Consider the following 17,712-nt stretch of genomic DNA (forward strand, 5'->3'; position numbering starts at 1 on the left):
TCTAGTAATTAAGATTAGATATTCATTAAATGTTGACTGATAACACCTTTCTATTTCAGTGAATCAGCATTTTTTTCCCTTTCTGCAGTGGAGAATGAGGATGCAAACCAGGGCCTCTCATTCCTGCCCAATGACATGCTGCTCAGCCTCTTCCACAGCAGTCTGGAGCAGGACCTCAGCGACCGAGAGATACTGCTGGCTGACAGTGACCATCTGTTGTTCATTCAAAACATCCTGGAGCGGGAGCGGGAGGGGCACGTTGCACCGTTTTCGTTGCCCATTCTTAAAGGTGTGTGTACGAATTACCTGGGTGTTAATACACACCAGGGCAACCTAAGTGTCTCTTAAATCGCTTTTTAAATTAGTCAATAAGCTGGGTTTTGCCCAAATATATGCAAATACACACCCAAACCAGCAGCAAGCAAATAACTGAATATATTGTGAAAGGTCTTAAAGGTGTCATTGCATAGTTTTTTCATTCATGTTGTGGTGGTCACTAGTAGCAATGAATGCCCTGTGAGTCGGGTGTTGTGGAGGAGGTGGGCGGGGAGGCACAACATGATTTTGGCTCTTACTCATGACATGCAAATGAGAGAGAGAGAGAGAGAGAGAGAGAGAGAGAGAGAGAGAGAAGAGAGAGAGAGAGAGAGAGAGAGAGAGAGAGAGAGAGAGAGAGAGAGAGAGAGAGAGAGAGAGAGAGAGAGAGAGAGAGAGAGAGATGAGAGAGAGAGAGAGAGAGATGTTTGTGCTATTTGTGGCAATAACAAATCAACGTTGCATCTTTTGGCCAAGAAAGAAGAGATGGTTGGATTGGACATTCATTCATCGTGACTGCGGCCGGGAGTCGCGGGAGTGCTCGCGGTATGAGATTAGTCGCGGGAATGTCGACCTGCAGTGCGGGTCGACATATCCTGACATTGGTGTCCGACGATCGATATCATTCATTCATTCATTCACTCACCGTGACCGCGCCCCGGGCAATCCCGTCGGGCCGCAGTGCGGGTCGGGACACCGCGAGCACTCCCGCGACTCCCGGCCGCAGTCACGGTGAATGAATGTCCAATCCAACCATTTCTTCCTCAACTCTTCTTTCTTGGCCAAGAGATGCAACGTTGATTTGTTATTGCCACAAATAGCACAGGCACAAACTTGTTCCACAGTGTAAGCACCTTTCTGTTACCTCCTACCTGCTGAGATGGACTCTGTGTCACCTCGACGCAAAATCTATTCTGTTTTCCCGTGGGCCGTCGCAAGCCAATAATAGAATAATAATTCACCAAATGACGTCAGTTGGTGAGGCTTTTCTGATTCGCTCGTTTATGCGTCTATTTTCTTGCATTTGCTAATGCGAGATAGAATAATATTAGAATAATATTTTCAGATTCAGCATGCATATGCAGCTCAGAGTGAACAAGATTAAACGGTTTCTCAGGGAACAACAGATTTAATTATGGGAACAAAGTCATACTTTTCTTAAATGAATACGTGTGGCTTCATTGGAGATGATCATATGTCTACTTATATTGGTGTCCCTTACTACTGACATTTATTAAGATACAGACTGTAACAGAGAAAAATCTATGCTTGTACTCCACATATATATTCTAGATGGATGTTCATACTTTTGTGTGCGTGTGTGATTGTTTTGTGTTGGCGATAGAAACAATTAAGGGAATTCCCTTTGATTTGACATTTGCCACACAGAGTTCCTTTGCAAGCTATTGACTTGGTCATACTTTTCATGATTATTTTATATTGAGGTTGCAATCTTTTTAAAGAGACATCCTATGTCTGCTTCCCATTGTAGAGGAGTACCTCGGGACTCCAGACCGGCAGGATACGACCATGTCCTTCCACACCATCAGCAGCAGCCAGGAGGTGACGGGCTCCACAAGCACTTTACAGGTAGCCTCATCTCATCTCCAGCATTCCTACTATGTTATAGCAGGACATCCGGGGAGGACGTCACGGAGCCCGGGCTGGAAACCAGAAACTGCAAGGGGCGGAGTTACAACTTGTTTCCTGTTTCTTGAAGGAGAATTCTTCCTATTCTACCTATTCTACCATATTCGCGTGGATTATCCCCTCGAAGGGGATTTCAACTACTGTATTTTTAGCGGCGAGTCCACACAGTTTGATTTGAAACCTTTTTATAGACGCTTTTTCTAGGAACATTTGTGTGCATATGCGTGTTGATCTGTGTGTATGTGTCCTCAGAGCTTCAGTAACGTAGACCTTGTGGATGAGGAGCCGGTCCAACCGGGCCGGCGCTATGCTGCCCCCCAGTGGAGGTGCTACGCCAAGTACATAAGCTCCCAGCAGATCTTTCTGACCTTCCTCCCCACAGCATTAACAGGCAAGAAGCCTCCTATTTCTCTAATGCGTAGAGCGCTATTTTAGCTCGGAGTAATTCAGGCCCTTTTGCTCTGAAGGGAAATCCTAGTTGAATGAAATCCCCAGCATTAACATCCAAAAGGTGGTTATACATGTCTAATAGTGACCAAAGAATCCCATTAATTACTAAACATTTGATTGATTAGGTTTGAATTGTGTTATAAAAAATGAACTATGCATCTTCCTTCAATTCATGTAACATTTAGATCCTGGGGCTTAATTTGCCTGTTGGCCACTGTTGTGTTAAGTATAACAGCCAAATAGTTTCCCAATCACCCCAATCCCATGCCTTTGTCGTCTGCTGCTGTCTCCTCATCCCCAGATGTTGTAATGTTGATGTCCTCGGAGGCGGGGGCAGAAGCGGAAGGCAATGTGGACGTAACCCAGACCAATGATTCGCTCCATGACTCGGTGGGCGGAGCCCAGGCCGAAGCCCTGTCTTTCTACTTGAGCAGAGGGGAGCAGTCTGACTGTTCCCGGGGGGCGTCCCCTGGTCTGGAGGGTGAGGGGCCTACCCCAGACTGCCTCACCCTGCACCAGGACAGCAGGGACAGGAGGCGCTCGGAGACTGAAACCCCAAGGCCCCAGTCAGGTCAGGAGAGCCGTGTTCCTCTTGGTAGGACTAAAGTCATAACTTTGTACTCTTCGGAAGATATTCTCTCCTGTTACCGTCTTTTGCAGAAAAAAAGAAAAGGGAAATATAGAAAGGTGTGTGTGTGTGTTTGCATGTGCATTTGTGTCCACTCGAAATTACAAACATTTAACTTTCACTGCTGTACCGAGAATGTTTGCTGCTGGAGCAAGTATGTTACTGCAGGTCCAGTTTAGTTGTCCATATTTGGATCATGTTTGGGGATTTTAGTTATAATACCACCAAATATATTCTAATCTAACGACTCTTCATGATTCATTATGAGTGAGCGATTATGACCTCATATTTTGTCTTCTTTGGATTGTAGTATTCCCAGAAAAAGAGGGAGTGCAGTTTTGGGAGCCCCAGGTGAGTGACGTCAGTCCTCCATCCCAGCAGAGGCCAGCCCACGGAGGCCACCTGCGCTGCCCCGTTTACGTCTACCACGTCTCTCTGGACCACCTGAAGGACCAACTGGTCCACCCCACCTCCAGCCGACAGAGCCGCGATGTGTTCATGAGGTACCGGCAGAAGGAAGGCAACAGCACGTGGAGACGGAGCTATTTGTTTATTATACAATGCTTAACCTGACCTGGTTCCACTATAGGGAGATGTTGCTTTTGAAACTGCAGATGTCCTACAATATCTATCCTTTTTTACAATTATAGATCGTAGCATAATATTTTGGTTGGAAACTTCTTCACGCGTGACCATAATACCAGTGTTCAGTGTTCCAGTGTTCGTATTTTCATAATGTTAACTTAGTCAGAACAATACAAAACCACGCAATCTCCGTCAGTCAGGATTCAAATAAAGATAATTCTGAATCTTGAAATACAGTTTAATTTGCAAGATGTAATGGAGGAATATTATCATCCTCTCATTCATTGTAAAATGATCAGTTTTGTAAAATAATCCAAAATCTATGTTTGGTTGTTGCAACCAGACATTTGAACCTGCTTAATGAGACCTGGTGTGGGGCTTATGGATGTTAAGAGATAATGAGGATAATTTTTGCCACACCATTAGGGCAATGATCGCCACATGATTTGCTATTCTCCCGACTGGCCGTATATGTGAACGTCATATCCTGACATTGGTATCCTGAAAACATCCTGAAAAAATACTACCCCTGAGCTAGTATTTTAGCCGGTGGAAATGTTAATTACCTTATATGTGAATGAGGAGTAGAAAGTCGACATTTCACACCATTTGAGTGGGCGTGTTGATGACGCTTGGGTTTATTATGGCATTATTATGTCACTGAGTGGCACCCTAAATTATAATCAGCCTGTTGCCTTTTGTTCGCTGAATGGTTCAAACATATTTAAATGTTGGCACTGTTTTTCAGAGTAATTCGTGGTGGATGCTTAATGATAGGTCTTATCATATCCACAAAGTACACATCATACAATAAATTACAATACATGAGTTCACAGCTGCAAGCGTACATAGAAAATGTTTTTTTTATTATTATTATTTACAACAGTTAGCTTAACATTATAGGGTCCCGGCCTTCCACTCCCTGTTTTCTCAGTTAAACATAGAAATCAACTACATTGGTCCCAGTGTTTGTTATATGTGAAATTAAGCAAAAAAATATGCTCTCTTTCTCCGGTAATGCAGTCGTTCACGACGCCTTTCTTCTTCATCGTTTCTTCTATTTGTCTCTAACTCATGCTCCAATCTTTTATCGATCAATGCGGATGTTGTGGAAGCAACAGAATATATGATGCATCGCTGCAGCAACATTTAAAATGATTGCGATGAGTCCTCGCCGCTTGCGAACCTCGACCCTTAGTCATATCCCGCCCCTTGCAAGCCCGACCCACTAAACCCCCCGTTGATTCTACTGATGTCTGAGCGACACCGATGTCCGCATATCGGGCATCAAGTGTGATGCGGTCGAACCTCCGGTTATACAAATGCGGAGAAAAGACGGAGGACATGTGTGAAATCTGCAATATTTAAGAGATGTGAAGCACATAGGTTTCTGTACACGGATTCAGATGTATAGTGTGCACTGGCAACCAAGACGGTTCAAGAGCTGTCTGTGTCATCTAGTGGATTAATTCTCTGATTTAGCCTGGGACCCCGTTTTTTGCACATCTGCCTCCCTACACATTGTTGTGTTTGAGGTATTTATGTCCTAGATAACATATGCACAACAAACTAGCAGTTGGCTCGTGACTACAAATCCAAAGGTGTCATGAAGGTTAAACAAACTTCCAAACAAACCTCAATCTCAAACATAAAAGATTGATCATCGGCTATCTATAGATAGGTTGTCCGCTATCTCTCGCGACTCCACATGCATAACAGGCGAGCCCAGGTTGGGAAACTCTTACAAAAACAGAACGGAAATTTTAAAGGAGAAAATACTGGCTCTGGCATTGCCGTCGGAGAGCCAATACTCCAACGTGTTGCCATGAGGTACCTTTATCGTATCTTTTTAAACAACAACAGCATGGTGAATTCAAATAGAGGGGGAGATTGACAATTCCTTATTGTGTTTGAGATTAATTTTTTGTTTTGTGTCCTCTGCTAGGTCGCTGTCTCAGGAGCGCAGCAGCATGTCTTCCTGGACAGATTCTCTAACCCAGTCTCACAAGCACAAAGAGCTAGCCAACTATTGCAGTCTTCTTCAGGAGCATTACCACCAAAGCTATGTCAAAGGTCACTAATCCGTCCTACTATTTCCAACATCAGGATCGGATCTATAAGTGAAAAGGTGTAATAGCCAAAGGCGCTGTAGGTAGGATTTTGAGAATTGTAAAGAGAGAACAGCGACATTTTGAAAGTATGCAACCTAAAAGAACATCTGAATTAGCCAGAAGAAGTCTTAAATACAGGGGCAGGTTCAGTCACCTTGAAGAGATATTCTCACATGGTATTTTAACAAATGACAATCAAATTTAAATCGTACCTACCTCTCCTTTATGTGTCCTCATTATTACTGCTGTCCTGCAGGTGTGTACCGAAGCCTGCAGCAGTCCTATAACATCTGCTCCCAGGACCTCCTGACAGCGATGGACTATTGTGAGGAATCTCTCCAGGAGATTGATATCACATCCTTCCTGCAGACCCTCTGTGGCCACGTCCGGGACTTTCAGGAAAGTGCTGACATTCAAAGTGAGGAAATTCCGGGAAATTCCACAAGATCCCCGATGTTGGTCATCGGTGAGACAGAGGAAGATGGGACTTCTTCCTTCTCACCCAGGTAATGTTAAGGCTCCATCATAATGAAATAGATATTTTATGGCTGAAATACACTTGATACAGGCTCTGTGTCTTTCGGTATTAAAATTGATTGAGCACTATCTTTAAGATATCTCATACATGGTCCTCCCTAGTGTTGAAGTGACAAAAGGAAAAGAACCATGGGAGGAATCGTCCACTGAGCAAGCATCTCCAGCCATCCTGGAGGAGAACAGGACTAACAAGAGCCAAGACCTCCTTCTGTCTCTGCTTAGGACGCAGCACACGTGTGAGGTGCATCCGGATCTCAACAAAATAATACAGGTATTTAACTTTTACATTCAGTAGAAAGTCCTCCCCTCTCCAGTGTGTAGTGAGCGTTCTGGCATAGCCTCTTGTTTTATGTGGATCTTTGTTATTGAATTATATATATATATATATATATTTTTTTTTAACTAAACATTACATCTTATTTTCACCAGGACAAGTTTACTGAAATTGGATCTCAGTATTTCAAGATGGTGCCCTTAAGCCCCCACTACTTCTTCTATTGTCCCCCGTCATCAAAGAATGAGGTGAGTTGGAAGCGTTTGCGTGTGTGTGTGTCATTAGCTGCGTTTCCATCTAAAAGGTGATGCGAATCTTTAGAAAGTTCGCAAAAAAGTAATTCAAATTAGGTGCGTTTCCATCAAGTGGTTGGAGCGGAATAGGGTGATGAAGTTACACGTTGATGTCGGCAGGGTTGCTATGGACGGTCGTTATGCGGAAATCGGAAAGACTGTCAGTCCTGTGTGTTCAAAGTTCGCTACGTCACAGCTGATTCGCAAAATGTGTTTCCATCTCCCATTTTGCGAATTTACTCTGTTTCGCATTTCTCAAAAACCACCTCAAGCGAGCGGATAAACTTTTTTGCGAATTAGAGGATTTTGATGCGAATTTTGGTGTTTCCATCACCGTTTACTGATTCGATACTTCAAAGTTTGCATTAAATTAGGGGGATGAAACGCACCTATTGTTGGCAAGGCTTATCATTTAGCAACATTACTTGATCTCATGTAGTAATAATAATAATAATAATGAATCGCATTTACATATTGCTTTTTCAAGGTACCCAAAGCGCTTTACATAGGGAATGTGTATTGTTAAGTCTTGTCTCGGACAACACATTAACAAGGAAAGTGATCAGGAAACCACAGAAAAAAGTTGAAGACTTCTATTTAGAATGTTAACAAAGTAATACAAATGCAGAGCACAACTGCAAACTGTTTTTATACTCTTGCTTCTGTGACACCTCCCTTAAACTCATGTCATGGCTCCAGAACCAAGCAAGGGGTGAAGCTACAAAACTGAATTATGAATGCACTCATCTCTGAGAAGTTCTCAACCGCTGATGTTTTTTATTCAGTGGTATTTAGTTTCCAATTGTATTTTTGGACTGGACCTCAGTGACCTTATAGCTGGCTAGGGGCAGGCTCTTGTCTTAACATTCTCTAACTTTGTATCACACACGGTCATGCATGTGTCATTCACATATCTTGTTATTAAAGCCCTGAAGTCAACTTCAGGGCTTTAATGGTGAGATTGCCTTGTGTCACCTTGGTTCCCAGGCCTGAATAGTAGTACATACTTGGGGCACAGAACATCCGATGACCTTTTCTCAGATACAAGAGTCTCCTCAGAAGACTCTTTTTTTTTTTTCACACACTTATCTTATCCATATAGCATCCAAGGCAAGATATTGATTATAATCCTTCTAATGGTATAGCAATTCTCCCACAGTCAAATACACCACCACTGTGGAGCACCCATCTGGATGCCAAGACAAATGAGGGAGAAAAAACACAAGGAGAGCTGGTCAGTTTTCACCCAGTTAGTGGTGGCTGGCTCCAATACCTGGGGGACAACCGACCAGCTCTCCTGGTGTTTCTTCTTTTCCCTTGTGCTGCTGGCCAGGTTAACCCCAGGTAGTGGCGCTAGCCAGGGTGCTGCTGGCCAGGTTAACCCCAGGTAGTGGCGCTAGCCAGGGTGCTGCTGGCCAGGTTAACCCCAGGTAGTGGAGCTAGCCAGGGTGCTGCTGGCTAGATTATCCCCAGGTAGTGGAGCTAGCCAGGGTGCTGCTGGCCAGGTTAACCCCAGGTAGTGCAGCTAGCCAGGGTGCTGCTGGCCAGGTTAACCCCAGGTAGTGGAGCTAGCCAGGGTGCTGATCTGCCAGATGGCTGGAGGAGTGTGGGTGCTGGCCAGGTGCCGCCTTGCCCCTTCACAATATGATACTAATATTGCTGTGTTGCTTACGTCAGCATGCTATTGCCAGTCAGATGTTTAGCGTGTAACATGCAGCATGTTTGTTCTGTAATACAGAAGGATTCTGATGGAGACGAGAGGAGACCCAGTGAGGAATTGATGTCTGAACACGATCCAGTCACTGAGGATGGTGATACTGATTCTTCTAAATCCCTTTTCTGTGCTAGATGAAAGAAAAAAAAATGGGCAGACATAGAGGGATGGGAAATGCAATGTTATTTTAGTCAAAATACCCTCAAGGTGCATAGGTGCTTTGTTTGTCCTTGTTTTGAAACAAGGAAAAACAAAACAGCTAAACAAAGCGCTTTATTTTAAAATGCCAATTTCTTATATCAATCGAACAGTCTTCGTTGCCAAATGATCTGTTGTTTGAATAAAGTTTAAGTTATGTGAGGAATGGACCACTGCGCGCTGTGCTGAAAACAAGAGACTGGGTACATTGTGCACACGTGAACTTGCGGCTGCTTTATGTCATTTATCATTGAGCGATCCTTGGTCTCTGCTGCGTGCAGAGAACCTGTCGGGCTGCTGCATCGTGACGGAGAGCGACACCGACCTGGAGGTGGAGTACCAGGAGGGCGGTGCCGCCAAGTCGGACGGGGGCGAGGGGGACGACAGGTCACTGTCAGATTCGGACACCGTCAACCAGGATGAGGACGAGGACGACTCCTTCAGCATCCTGGACGCAGACTCCCTCCTGGAGCCCGAGGCCACGTCACAGGAGATGCCGCCTCTGTTCGTGCACCTCACCTGCTCTGTCAACCTGAAGAGCTGCCATGGGTCCAAGCCCATACAGACCCTGCCCACCTGCCTAGGTGAGCACGTTGCTCACCTAGGCAGGCCCCAAGTTTGCACATACTAGAAGTGCAAACCCCCCCCCCCCTAGAGGTTTGCACTTCTAGTATGTGCAAACTTACCTGGCCATAAATGTAACTCTTTCTAACTATTTTCATTCATGTTTTAAATATATAAAATCATGTGTATGACGAAAACGTCACATAAATGCACAATTTTTAAATGATTTGATCAGATGTTCAAGTCTTTATATATTTATGACTGATCTCTTTTGTATTCTGACCCTGTTGTAATTGTGCTGATTTTGTCTTGTGGTCCCAGCTGAAGTGTTATCCTGCCTGGACAATGCAGAGTCCCTTCAGATTGTAGATTTGAACGAGCTCTCGGTTACGTTGGACATTTTTGTCCTGACGCTACCATCCGAGATTGAAGTCATGGCAGACTTCCATCACAACAGGTACATCAAAAGCGATTAAAAGATGTTCATCAAAATGATCGAAGATTGGCCGCTATTGAAGCTAGTGCTGGTTTCATTTGATTCTTTTGATTTCCATTTATTTTTGTGCTACTTATTATAAGGGACTGATATAATCAACTTAGTTAATGGGCTCAAAGAAGAACAATATTCCAAATAAATGTCAAATGTTGTCGTGTTATTATTAACACGACAACATTTCAACAATTCATGGCAAATGGCCTCAAATTCCATCCCAAAATAACCAAATCTATTAATTCTTGTACGGCATACTGTGGCCACAATTCCAGCTAAGGTTGTCATGTCTGCAGGTACACATCGGAGAGCAGTGTGTCTCTGAACCGTTCCCCTGGACAGCCCTCCTCATACCGCTCGGATGAGGAGATGATGTGTGGGCTGGACGACCTCAGAGGAACCAACGTTAACGGGTGCCTTACCTCAGCAAGAGACCATCGGTCTGAATACTGTATATAATATGGAACAGCATATGAATGACCCTGTGGTCTTTTCAACAGGGTCACTGGAGATTCTCTGTCCAAACTGCCAATGCCACAAAAGCTGGCTTTGCTGGCTACAATGGAAGAGGTCAGTGTGTTTTCTTTTTCTTTTTTTGTGTAGGACTTTTCCTGAAAAAATGGTAATATTCATCCTGCTTTCTCTTTATGGAGAATGCATTTCCCACTGCCGTGCCTCAGTTATTTATTGCTTAAAGGACAATGGATCTGGGATATGTTTAATATGATAACGAGTTGGAATGTTTGTTTGGGAGCAAAAAAGCGCGTATAGACTCATTCTTGAGTGGGTTGTTTTTAGCCGATTCCACCAAAACGCTATAAACTTCGTCTGCGCCATCTTGTTTTTACGACTCTATAGGTAGATTGACGAACACAGAGATTATGACATCCGTCAGCAACACGCAAGCTCTGTGTTTGCTAATCTACTCAAGTCTTAAAAACAAGATGGCGTCGACGGGTGAACTACTGATGGTATTGTGTGTATAAAATGTCCTTTTTAATAAACAATCTGTACACTTACAAAGTTATCAATGCCTCGTTTTATATGTTAAGACCCTTATTATATTACCAAAGAAGTGTCGGGCTACTTCTAACCTTTTAAGTCGTTTAAAGTAGCGATTTAGTTTTTACCATAACAACTGTGGTGGAATCAGCTAAAAACAACTAACTTAAGAATGTGTCTGTACAGGCTTTTTTGCTCCCAAATGAACATTCTAACTCGTTATCACATTAAACATATCCCAGATCCATTTTAGACCGGAATTGTCCTTAAAGACACCACATAACATGGTATAACTGCAGTTGGAACTCTACACTTGCAGGGTTTCCTCATTGCCCCAACTAATCAAAACCAGCACCAACGTCGGGCCAGTGTGCCATACCCAAGATGGGGACTCGCTGCTGTTGGATGAGGCTTTCAATGACCTTATGGTCATATTGGCGTATTGGCCTACCTCCCCAAACAACACTTCATGGTGTTTGTGTTTGCTAGGCAGTGATAAATATCAACAATGCCCATTTACATCCTGAATGAACGTCACGTCAGAGCGACATTTTGTATATAATCAAATATACGCTCAGACAAGAGGACTGACTACCGACATGGGGGGATTATCAAAGGGTTGTCTGGGAAGAAGCTTGCTCTGAGGTCTTCCTGGTGAAAGCTCCAGTATGTTCCAGATCCGCTGGCTCCTGGAGGACGAGATCGTGTCGGCGCTGAGGTGCTCGCAGGCCATCAGCTCGACCGTCCTGCAGAAGGTGGCGGACCACGTGGTGCGGTCCAGCGGGCGGATGTGCTGCCAGCACGAGATTGTCCCCCTGCAGTTTGTCTTTGGCCCAGAGCAGTCCCTCGAGAAATTCAGACAGGTAAGTGCTGCCCCATCAGTTGAAGTTTACCCAACATATCTGAAATCTCGATATGGTGCGCAATATATCTAACGGTTGGGTACAGATAACGTATTCCAAGCATTTATGGCAATTCCGGTCTGTATAATTACTCAAATGAAGTCAATAGTTGGGATGAAATTTAAATATAGGCCTCTTCTGGCATACCACAGAAGAACATTTTTGTGACACAAGGCTGCAGTTAATGATGCAAAATGCATTGTTTTCTGCTGCAGGAGTTCCGCAGAATATCCTTCCATGGGTATGTTTTGAACGGTGAACAAGACAGCTTCCACTACATGTCCCTGAGTCGAAGGGCCCTGGCTGGCAAGACCAAGGCAGACCACGCGTTGGACCTCCGCCGACAGCTGGACTTGTGTGCCATCAGAGTGAACGCTGGAGACAAGTCCGGGTGTAGTCAGGCTTCTCTCGGGAAAGTCCCAGAGAATGAAAAATCGGTAGGAGCGACGGAGGCAGACAGTGAGGTAACTGACATCATCATATCTTTCTTCATTTAAGTAAAATCAAAAGTAGATAAGCAACGCTAAAACACGATTAAAACACTGATTGTACTGCCAGTGGTTCTAGGGAGCTGTCCCTTGGCACTTAATTGAAACTATTAAAGCAACAAAATGTAAGAATTTGTATTTTTGCGATTTTGCGCCCCTACAGTTTCTGAGTGCAATTCACTTTTACAACACTATTGTGAAACTATCATCGATAGCTCTTTCCCTCTGCGGTCTCTGTGACTCTGCTATGATGTCTGTACTAGGTACACAAGAAATACCCCAAACTCTAATGTAATACTTTACTTACTTCATTTCACTTTACCTTTCTCATCAAGGTTAACAAGGTACATTTTATCTTAAGATGTATTCTGTGCAATGATTTCCATTTGAGTGACCTTGAGTCTGTCCCCTCGTAGGGCGAAGAGATGAAGCCTTCTAACACCGATTGCAGCCTGCCGTCTGGATCCTCGACGGATGGTGTCAAAGTGGTCAAGCAACAGTCTGAAGGCTTCCACTCACAGAATTCCTCAACTAAGTCCCCCATCAGCCTTAATCTGCTGCCAGGACCCGTCAGCGCTGAGCAAGGCTCGGAGCCTTCCTCGCTCCCCAAAACCCCGTCCACTGTCAGCCTGACAGAGTCTTTGCAGTCAGCCACCCATTGTAAGTGAGCTCCGCTTCATCTCAGTGGCCATACAATATCACTAATTATAAAAACGGACTTGCAGAATTAAAGGTCAATAAAAGGCATTTTGGCTCAAACACTAGTGTTTCCAATTTGATGCGCTGCTTAATACCCATTTTTGTTAACTTAAGGTTAACTGTATGAAGGCTCGATGGCAAGTTTGGCTTGCTACCCAGGGATGTAGACATAGTGAATTGTGACTGGAGATGTATTCTCCAGGTCTGAACACAAGCCCTTGCATGCTCACAAGGATCTGCTCATCATGAGCAGAGCAGATCCTTGATGACAAGTATTTTGTTTCCCCAGGTAGTGGAAAACTAAGAACTAACCGTGTCCAAAGTGTGGTGTCCAGCCAAGGAAGTCTTGATTCAGACATGTTGGGTATGCCAATCAACAGAATTCTGACAAAAGTAGATAACATGAGATAATGAAGATAATTGGTCCGTTACCTTCAACATTGATAGCACTTGAATTAGCATTAATAGTAAAAGCTCAGAATTCACATGAAGCAGTAATGGCTCTCTTATGGCATTGCAATTTCCATTTAAAGCATGATTTGTGAATGATGATGTTGATGCAAGCCTTCTCTGCATGGAAAGGGTACGATGGCGACAGCAGTGACTCGGAAAGCGAAAGCCCCGCGTTGGACGAACAGGAGCCGAAGGTGTTACTCATGCCCAACTTCTGGCTCATCGTTAGGATCCACCAGGACAGGGTGGAGGTGTACTCCCACTCTCGGTAGGACGGGTGGCCGGAACGGTGGACATGACCAGGAGCTCCTTCTTCGTTACATCTTGACTCTCCCGCGTTGTCTTTTTATTTTCCTCAGGAGCTTCACGGAAGACAAAGATGAGCTGGAGAAACCGGCAGACCTTCCCGAGTACCTCAAGCTGCATCAGATGATGGTGCGCAAGATCAGTGATATGTGCAGAGTCGTCAATCAGGTATTGGAGTGAGGCACAGAATGTGTTTACTCTGACGTTGAAACTTTCCTTACACATCCGCAACTATTCTATTTATTCCTCTCTTTTGTGTTTTTTATGCCTCCAAGTTCTGTACAATCTGACTTATTATTGCTTGTATATTAGTAGTTGAGTATTATAGATCTTTCTATAATTTGTTGTAATTTTTCAACACATAACCCGAAATGCATACATGGGTGTGCACAGAACCCCTTGAGGGATGTGAGTGAATGAGGTGTGTGCCATATAGATGATTAGGAACCAAGAGTGCTCTATGCAGGAAAAAAACAGGCCTACACAGAAAAATTCTAATAGAGGAGCGCTTAGTATGGAACGTCATGGTATGGCCCCAGTCGCTGGTGTGTTAACCATGTTAACCAGACGCCTTGCGATGACACGGGCTGGATTCCAACTACATGTCATTCCCTCTCTTCTCCAACCCAATTTTTCTATTTCTCATCGCTCACTTTGAGACAAGATAAGTCGACGGTACAAAAAAACCTAAATGTTTTCTGTAGGATCCAAAGGACATCAATTATCGATGAACGTTTGGATAAGCATCCGCGTATAAGTTAAAGATAGATCAATTTTTGTTGTGTAGATCTCTGTGGTCAGCGCCTGTTTCTGTTCTGTGTAGCGCATGCTGTTGCAGGATCTGCACGATAGACACGTATGCAACTCTCTACTGGTGGCGGAGAGCGAAGACGACATTTGGAAGAACGACTCCCTCTACAGGCATAGGCATGCCATCTCGGATGGTGAGTTTTACCTTGATCATTACGATATACCTCGAAATGTATTCCATCCCCTAATTTAAGATGTTTTTTTAATTGAAAACATCAGAAAAGATCTTGCATTTGGGAATGCAATAATTGCTTTTTAAATGATCAGATAGTAGGCCTAGAGTTTCTTTATATGGGGCTTTAAATATCCTCCCCCTTTACTAAATACTGCATGTGGTGAGGATGATATATGAAGGACGACTACCACTACATATCACTGAAAGGCTTTCGTGTGTAACTGTTGCAGTATAAAAAATTAGCAGGTTAGATTTTCATGCAAACAAAACAACATGTTAATTGGTCCTCTCCAGTTTGCTGGAAGCAGCAGACATTTACTGGTCTGCTTCAGTCCCAGCAATCTCCCCCCGCCCTTCCCACTCCCATTGGGCCGTCCACCACTCTCCCCCCGCCCTTCCCACTCCCATTGGGCCGTCCACCACTCTCCCCCCGCCCTACCCACTCCCATTGGGCCGTCCACCACTCTCCCCCCGCCCTTCCCACTCTCATTGGGCCGTCCACCACTCTCCCCCCTCCCTTCCCACTCCCATTGGGCCGTCCACTACTCTCGCCCCACTCTCTCCCCTGTTTGTAAAGTTTTTTTGAATTGAATTAAATTGAATTGCACCCCCTTTGAATTCAACTTTCAGATTACACTACTGAGGAGAACTACCAACCCAGAGACTACCTGGCTGCCACCATGGAGTTCATCCCTGGATACTTTGCCTGCGAAGTGGTGTGGAGCACCATCATCCTCATCCACCCGCGCCTCAAGATAGGGCCCAACATGGGTGTGTCGCGAGGTCAGCCGTGCCAGCCGTAGTTTCCACCCTGCTGGTTCTCTTCAGCATTCTCTTCTGATTTGAGGCCAATAAAAGGGCCATGATCAGAAATGTCCTTTCCTTTCCTGAGATATGATAATTGACCATATCTTGGGAACAACTGCTAAATTCTTCCTTGTGTATATGTCTCCCTCTCCTCCATTGTTTGCAGCCATTCAGGCCTTGCGCTCTGTGCTAAATTCCTTCTGCGTGGGCAACAGGAAGAACATGTTTGTCTACCAGGAGCGAACAACTAAATCTGTCTTCTATCTCAGGTAGACGCCGCCACAGTTGGCTACTTTCATTTGTTCTGTATATTGACATTAGTGTAATTGTATGCGTTTAAGGGTGCTTTCGCTAGGACTTTAGAGCTGTAAAGAGACTGTAGAAGAGAACAAGATTTTGAAACAAAGAACAACCCAAATCTCCCTCTCTTCTCCCTCCTAACCCATGTTTCTCCATCATTGATTCATGCACCTTTGTTATTGTCCGGCAAGATAGATTTCCCAAACTAATCAGGGATTAAATGCTCTGATTGGTCTGAAATTTGTTCTATTTTAGTGTCTATAAATCTATATCGGCTTACCCTCAGCACCTCTTAAATGCGTCATATGTACATTCCTCACCTACCACCAGGCTCTCTGAGACCTCTCAAGCGGGGAAGTACTGTGAAATGGAGGGCAACCTCTCCGCCAGTCGTTCGCTAGGACTGTCAAGGAGTCAGGAGCCTTCGGAGGAGATGAACGTAAACAAACTTAATCTACAGGATAAAACATTTCCAGTGTATAACACCTCCAAAATGTACAGATTCTCGCAAGTTTTGGTTAGCTGATAAACCTTGGAAGTTTATTGAATATATTGTATATTAAACCAAAAGTATCCAACAAACCATTTTAAACTGCTTATAAAAGCTGTGTACATTATTTAATATACATACTCTTCACCCTAAAATGTATATGTAGTGATGCTTTAGATCCATCCGTCACTCAACTTCACTTGGGGGCAATTCAGTTGTGTTGATTGTCTTTCCTTCCGTCTTCCTCATCAGTACCAGAGGTCTCCTATGGAGAGCTCTCGGCCGATTGGTCTGGTGGACAAACACATCCTACTGCTGGTGCATGGTGTCGGGGACGCAGGCGAGTCATGAGAGTTAGAGATGAGAATTGGGTGACTTAAATGGAAGGGAAACAGTTCCACTGGCTATGTATAAGAACCCAAACTTAATATAACTGGAAATATAAGAACGTGTATACCTCCCAGCCAAGTATAAAAGTTTTTATTGAATCATACATCTCACATGCTGCAGAAAAGCACTTGGTTAATCATTCTTTTGCATACATGTAGGCATGCAACATCAAGATGAATAACATAAGTAAAATAATTCAAAAGATTGAATGAAGAAATCTCTCCAACCCGTGTGACAGGTGCATATAGGTTGTTCTGAGGTCTGTTACGGCCCCAGTTCTAAATTTGTTTTGTTATGTCATGGTGTATTTTAATTTTTTCCTTTGCAGGTCCAGAGATAACCGATGAGCTGGTCAAGTTGCTCCGCAAGCGTCTCGACGAGACCACTCTGGACATCATCACGGTCATGCTGGTCAGGAACTGCAAGTTGACCCCCGCTGATGTGGAGGTGAACATAGTCAGATCTAAGTCTTCTTCACTACCGTATTAGCATTAGGAAAGATTAAATACTTCCTTTGACGGTGTCAGTATTGCTGAAAAAGACCTGTAAACAAGGCTTTACTCCACCTCTCAGTTGTATAGCACAGAAGCTCTACTATAAAGTCGTAGGACTGATGGAGCCCAGATTAGGGTAAGGCTAATCCTTGTGGAGGGTAGAACATCCATCTATTTATCCCAAGCAGCACCTTTCCACCAGATCCCCGGGACGACGCTCATGCTCCTCTATTGTCAAATGTGCTGTGGGATGCCGATGCTAAAATTATGTCATTATTTAAATGCATAGTTCATCCAGCCATTGGGCTCTCCTTCAAACGAAGTGATGCAGTTCAGCCTCCCGCAGTACTGCTTGTCTATCCTGCCGGCAGTAGCCCACTACATCAGGCAGAATCTCCTCATCTTCCTGCATGTCCCAAAGTACACAGACAGCAACACAGCACACCACTTCAAGGTAAGTCTCTGCCTTACCACTTTGAGGCGGGTTTGTAGATTTGATCCTCCTGGCAAAAAATGAGCTGGCCACTACCTGGTTGTTTCTTTTATCCTGAGAATATACAATCAGGTAATATTAGTAAAACTATAAT

General features: G+C 44.2%; 1 protein-coding gene across 1 annotated transcript in view; it reads left to right on the top strand.

The window, feature by feature from the left end:
• Positions 1–17,712, top strand: part of LOC115555031 (KICSTOR complex protein SZT2-like) — a 72,528-nt gene that overhangs the window by 28,461 nt on the left and 26,355 nt on the right. Inside the window, 27 exon segments of the mRNA XM_030371711.1 lie at positions 89–289; positions 1,808–1,905; positions 2,218–2,356; positions 2,717–3,010; positions 3,354–3,546; positions 5,574–5,701; positions 5,996–6,245; positions 6,379–6,547; positions 6,706–6,798; positions 8,582–8,654; positions 9,037–9,339; positions 9,641–9,776; positions 10,106–10,222; positions 10,310–10,379; positions 11,489–11,674; positions 11,929–12,177; positions 12,618–12,861; positions 13,190–13,264; positions 13,483–13,621; positions 13,713–13,827; positions 14,483–14,603; positions 15,275–15,427; positions 15,618–15,720; positions 16,082–16,190; positions 16,494–16,581; positions 16,960–17,078; positions 17,415–17,579. Coding sequence (XP_030227571.1) covers positions 89–289; positions 1,808–1,905; positions 2,218–2,356; positions 2,717–3,010; positions 3,354–3,546; positions 5,574–5,701; positions 5,996–6,245; positions 6,379–6,547; positions 6,706–6,798; positions 8,582–8,654; positions 9,037–9,339; positions 9,641–9,776; positions 10,106–10,222; positions 10,310–10,379; positions 11,489–11,674; positions 11,929–12,177; positions 12,618–12,861; positions 13,190–13,264; positions 13,483–13,621; positions 13,713–13,827; positions 14,483–14,603; positions 15,275–15,427; positions 15,618–15,720; positions 16,082–16,190; positions 16,494–16,581; positions 16,960–17,078; positions 17,415–17,579 — 4,130 coding nt within the window.

This window comes from Gadus morhua, chromosome 12 (assembly GCF_902167405.1).
Source record: "Gadus morhua chromosome 12, gadMor3.0, whole genome shotgun sequence".
Lineage (NCBI taxonomy): Eukaryota > Metazoa > Chordata > Actinopteri > Gadiformes > Gadidae > Gadus > Gadus morhua.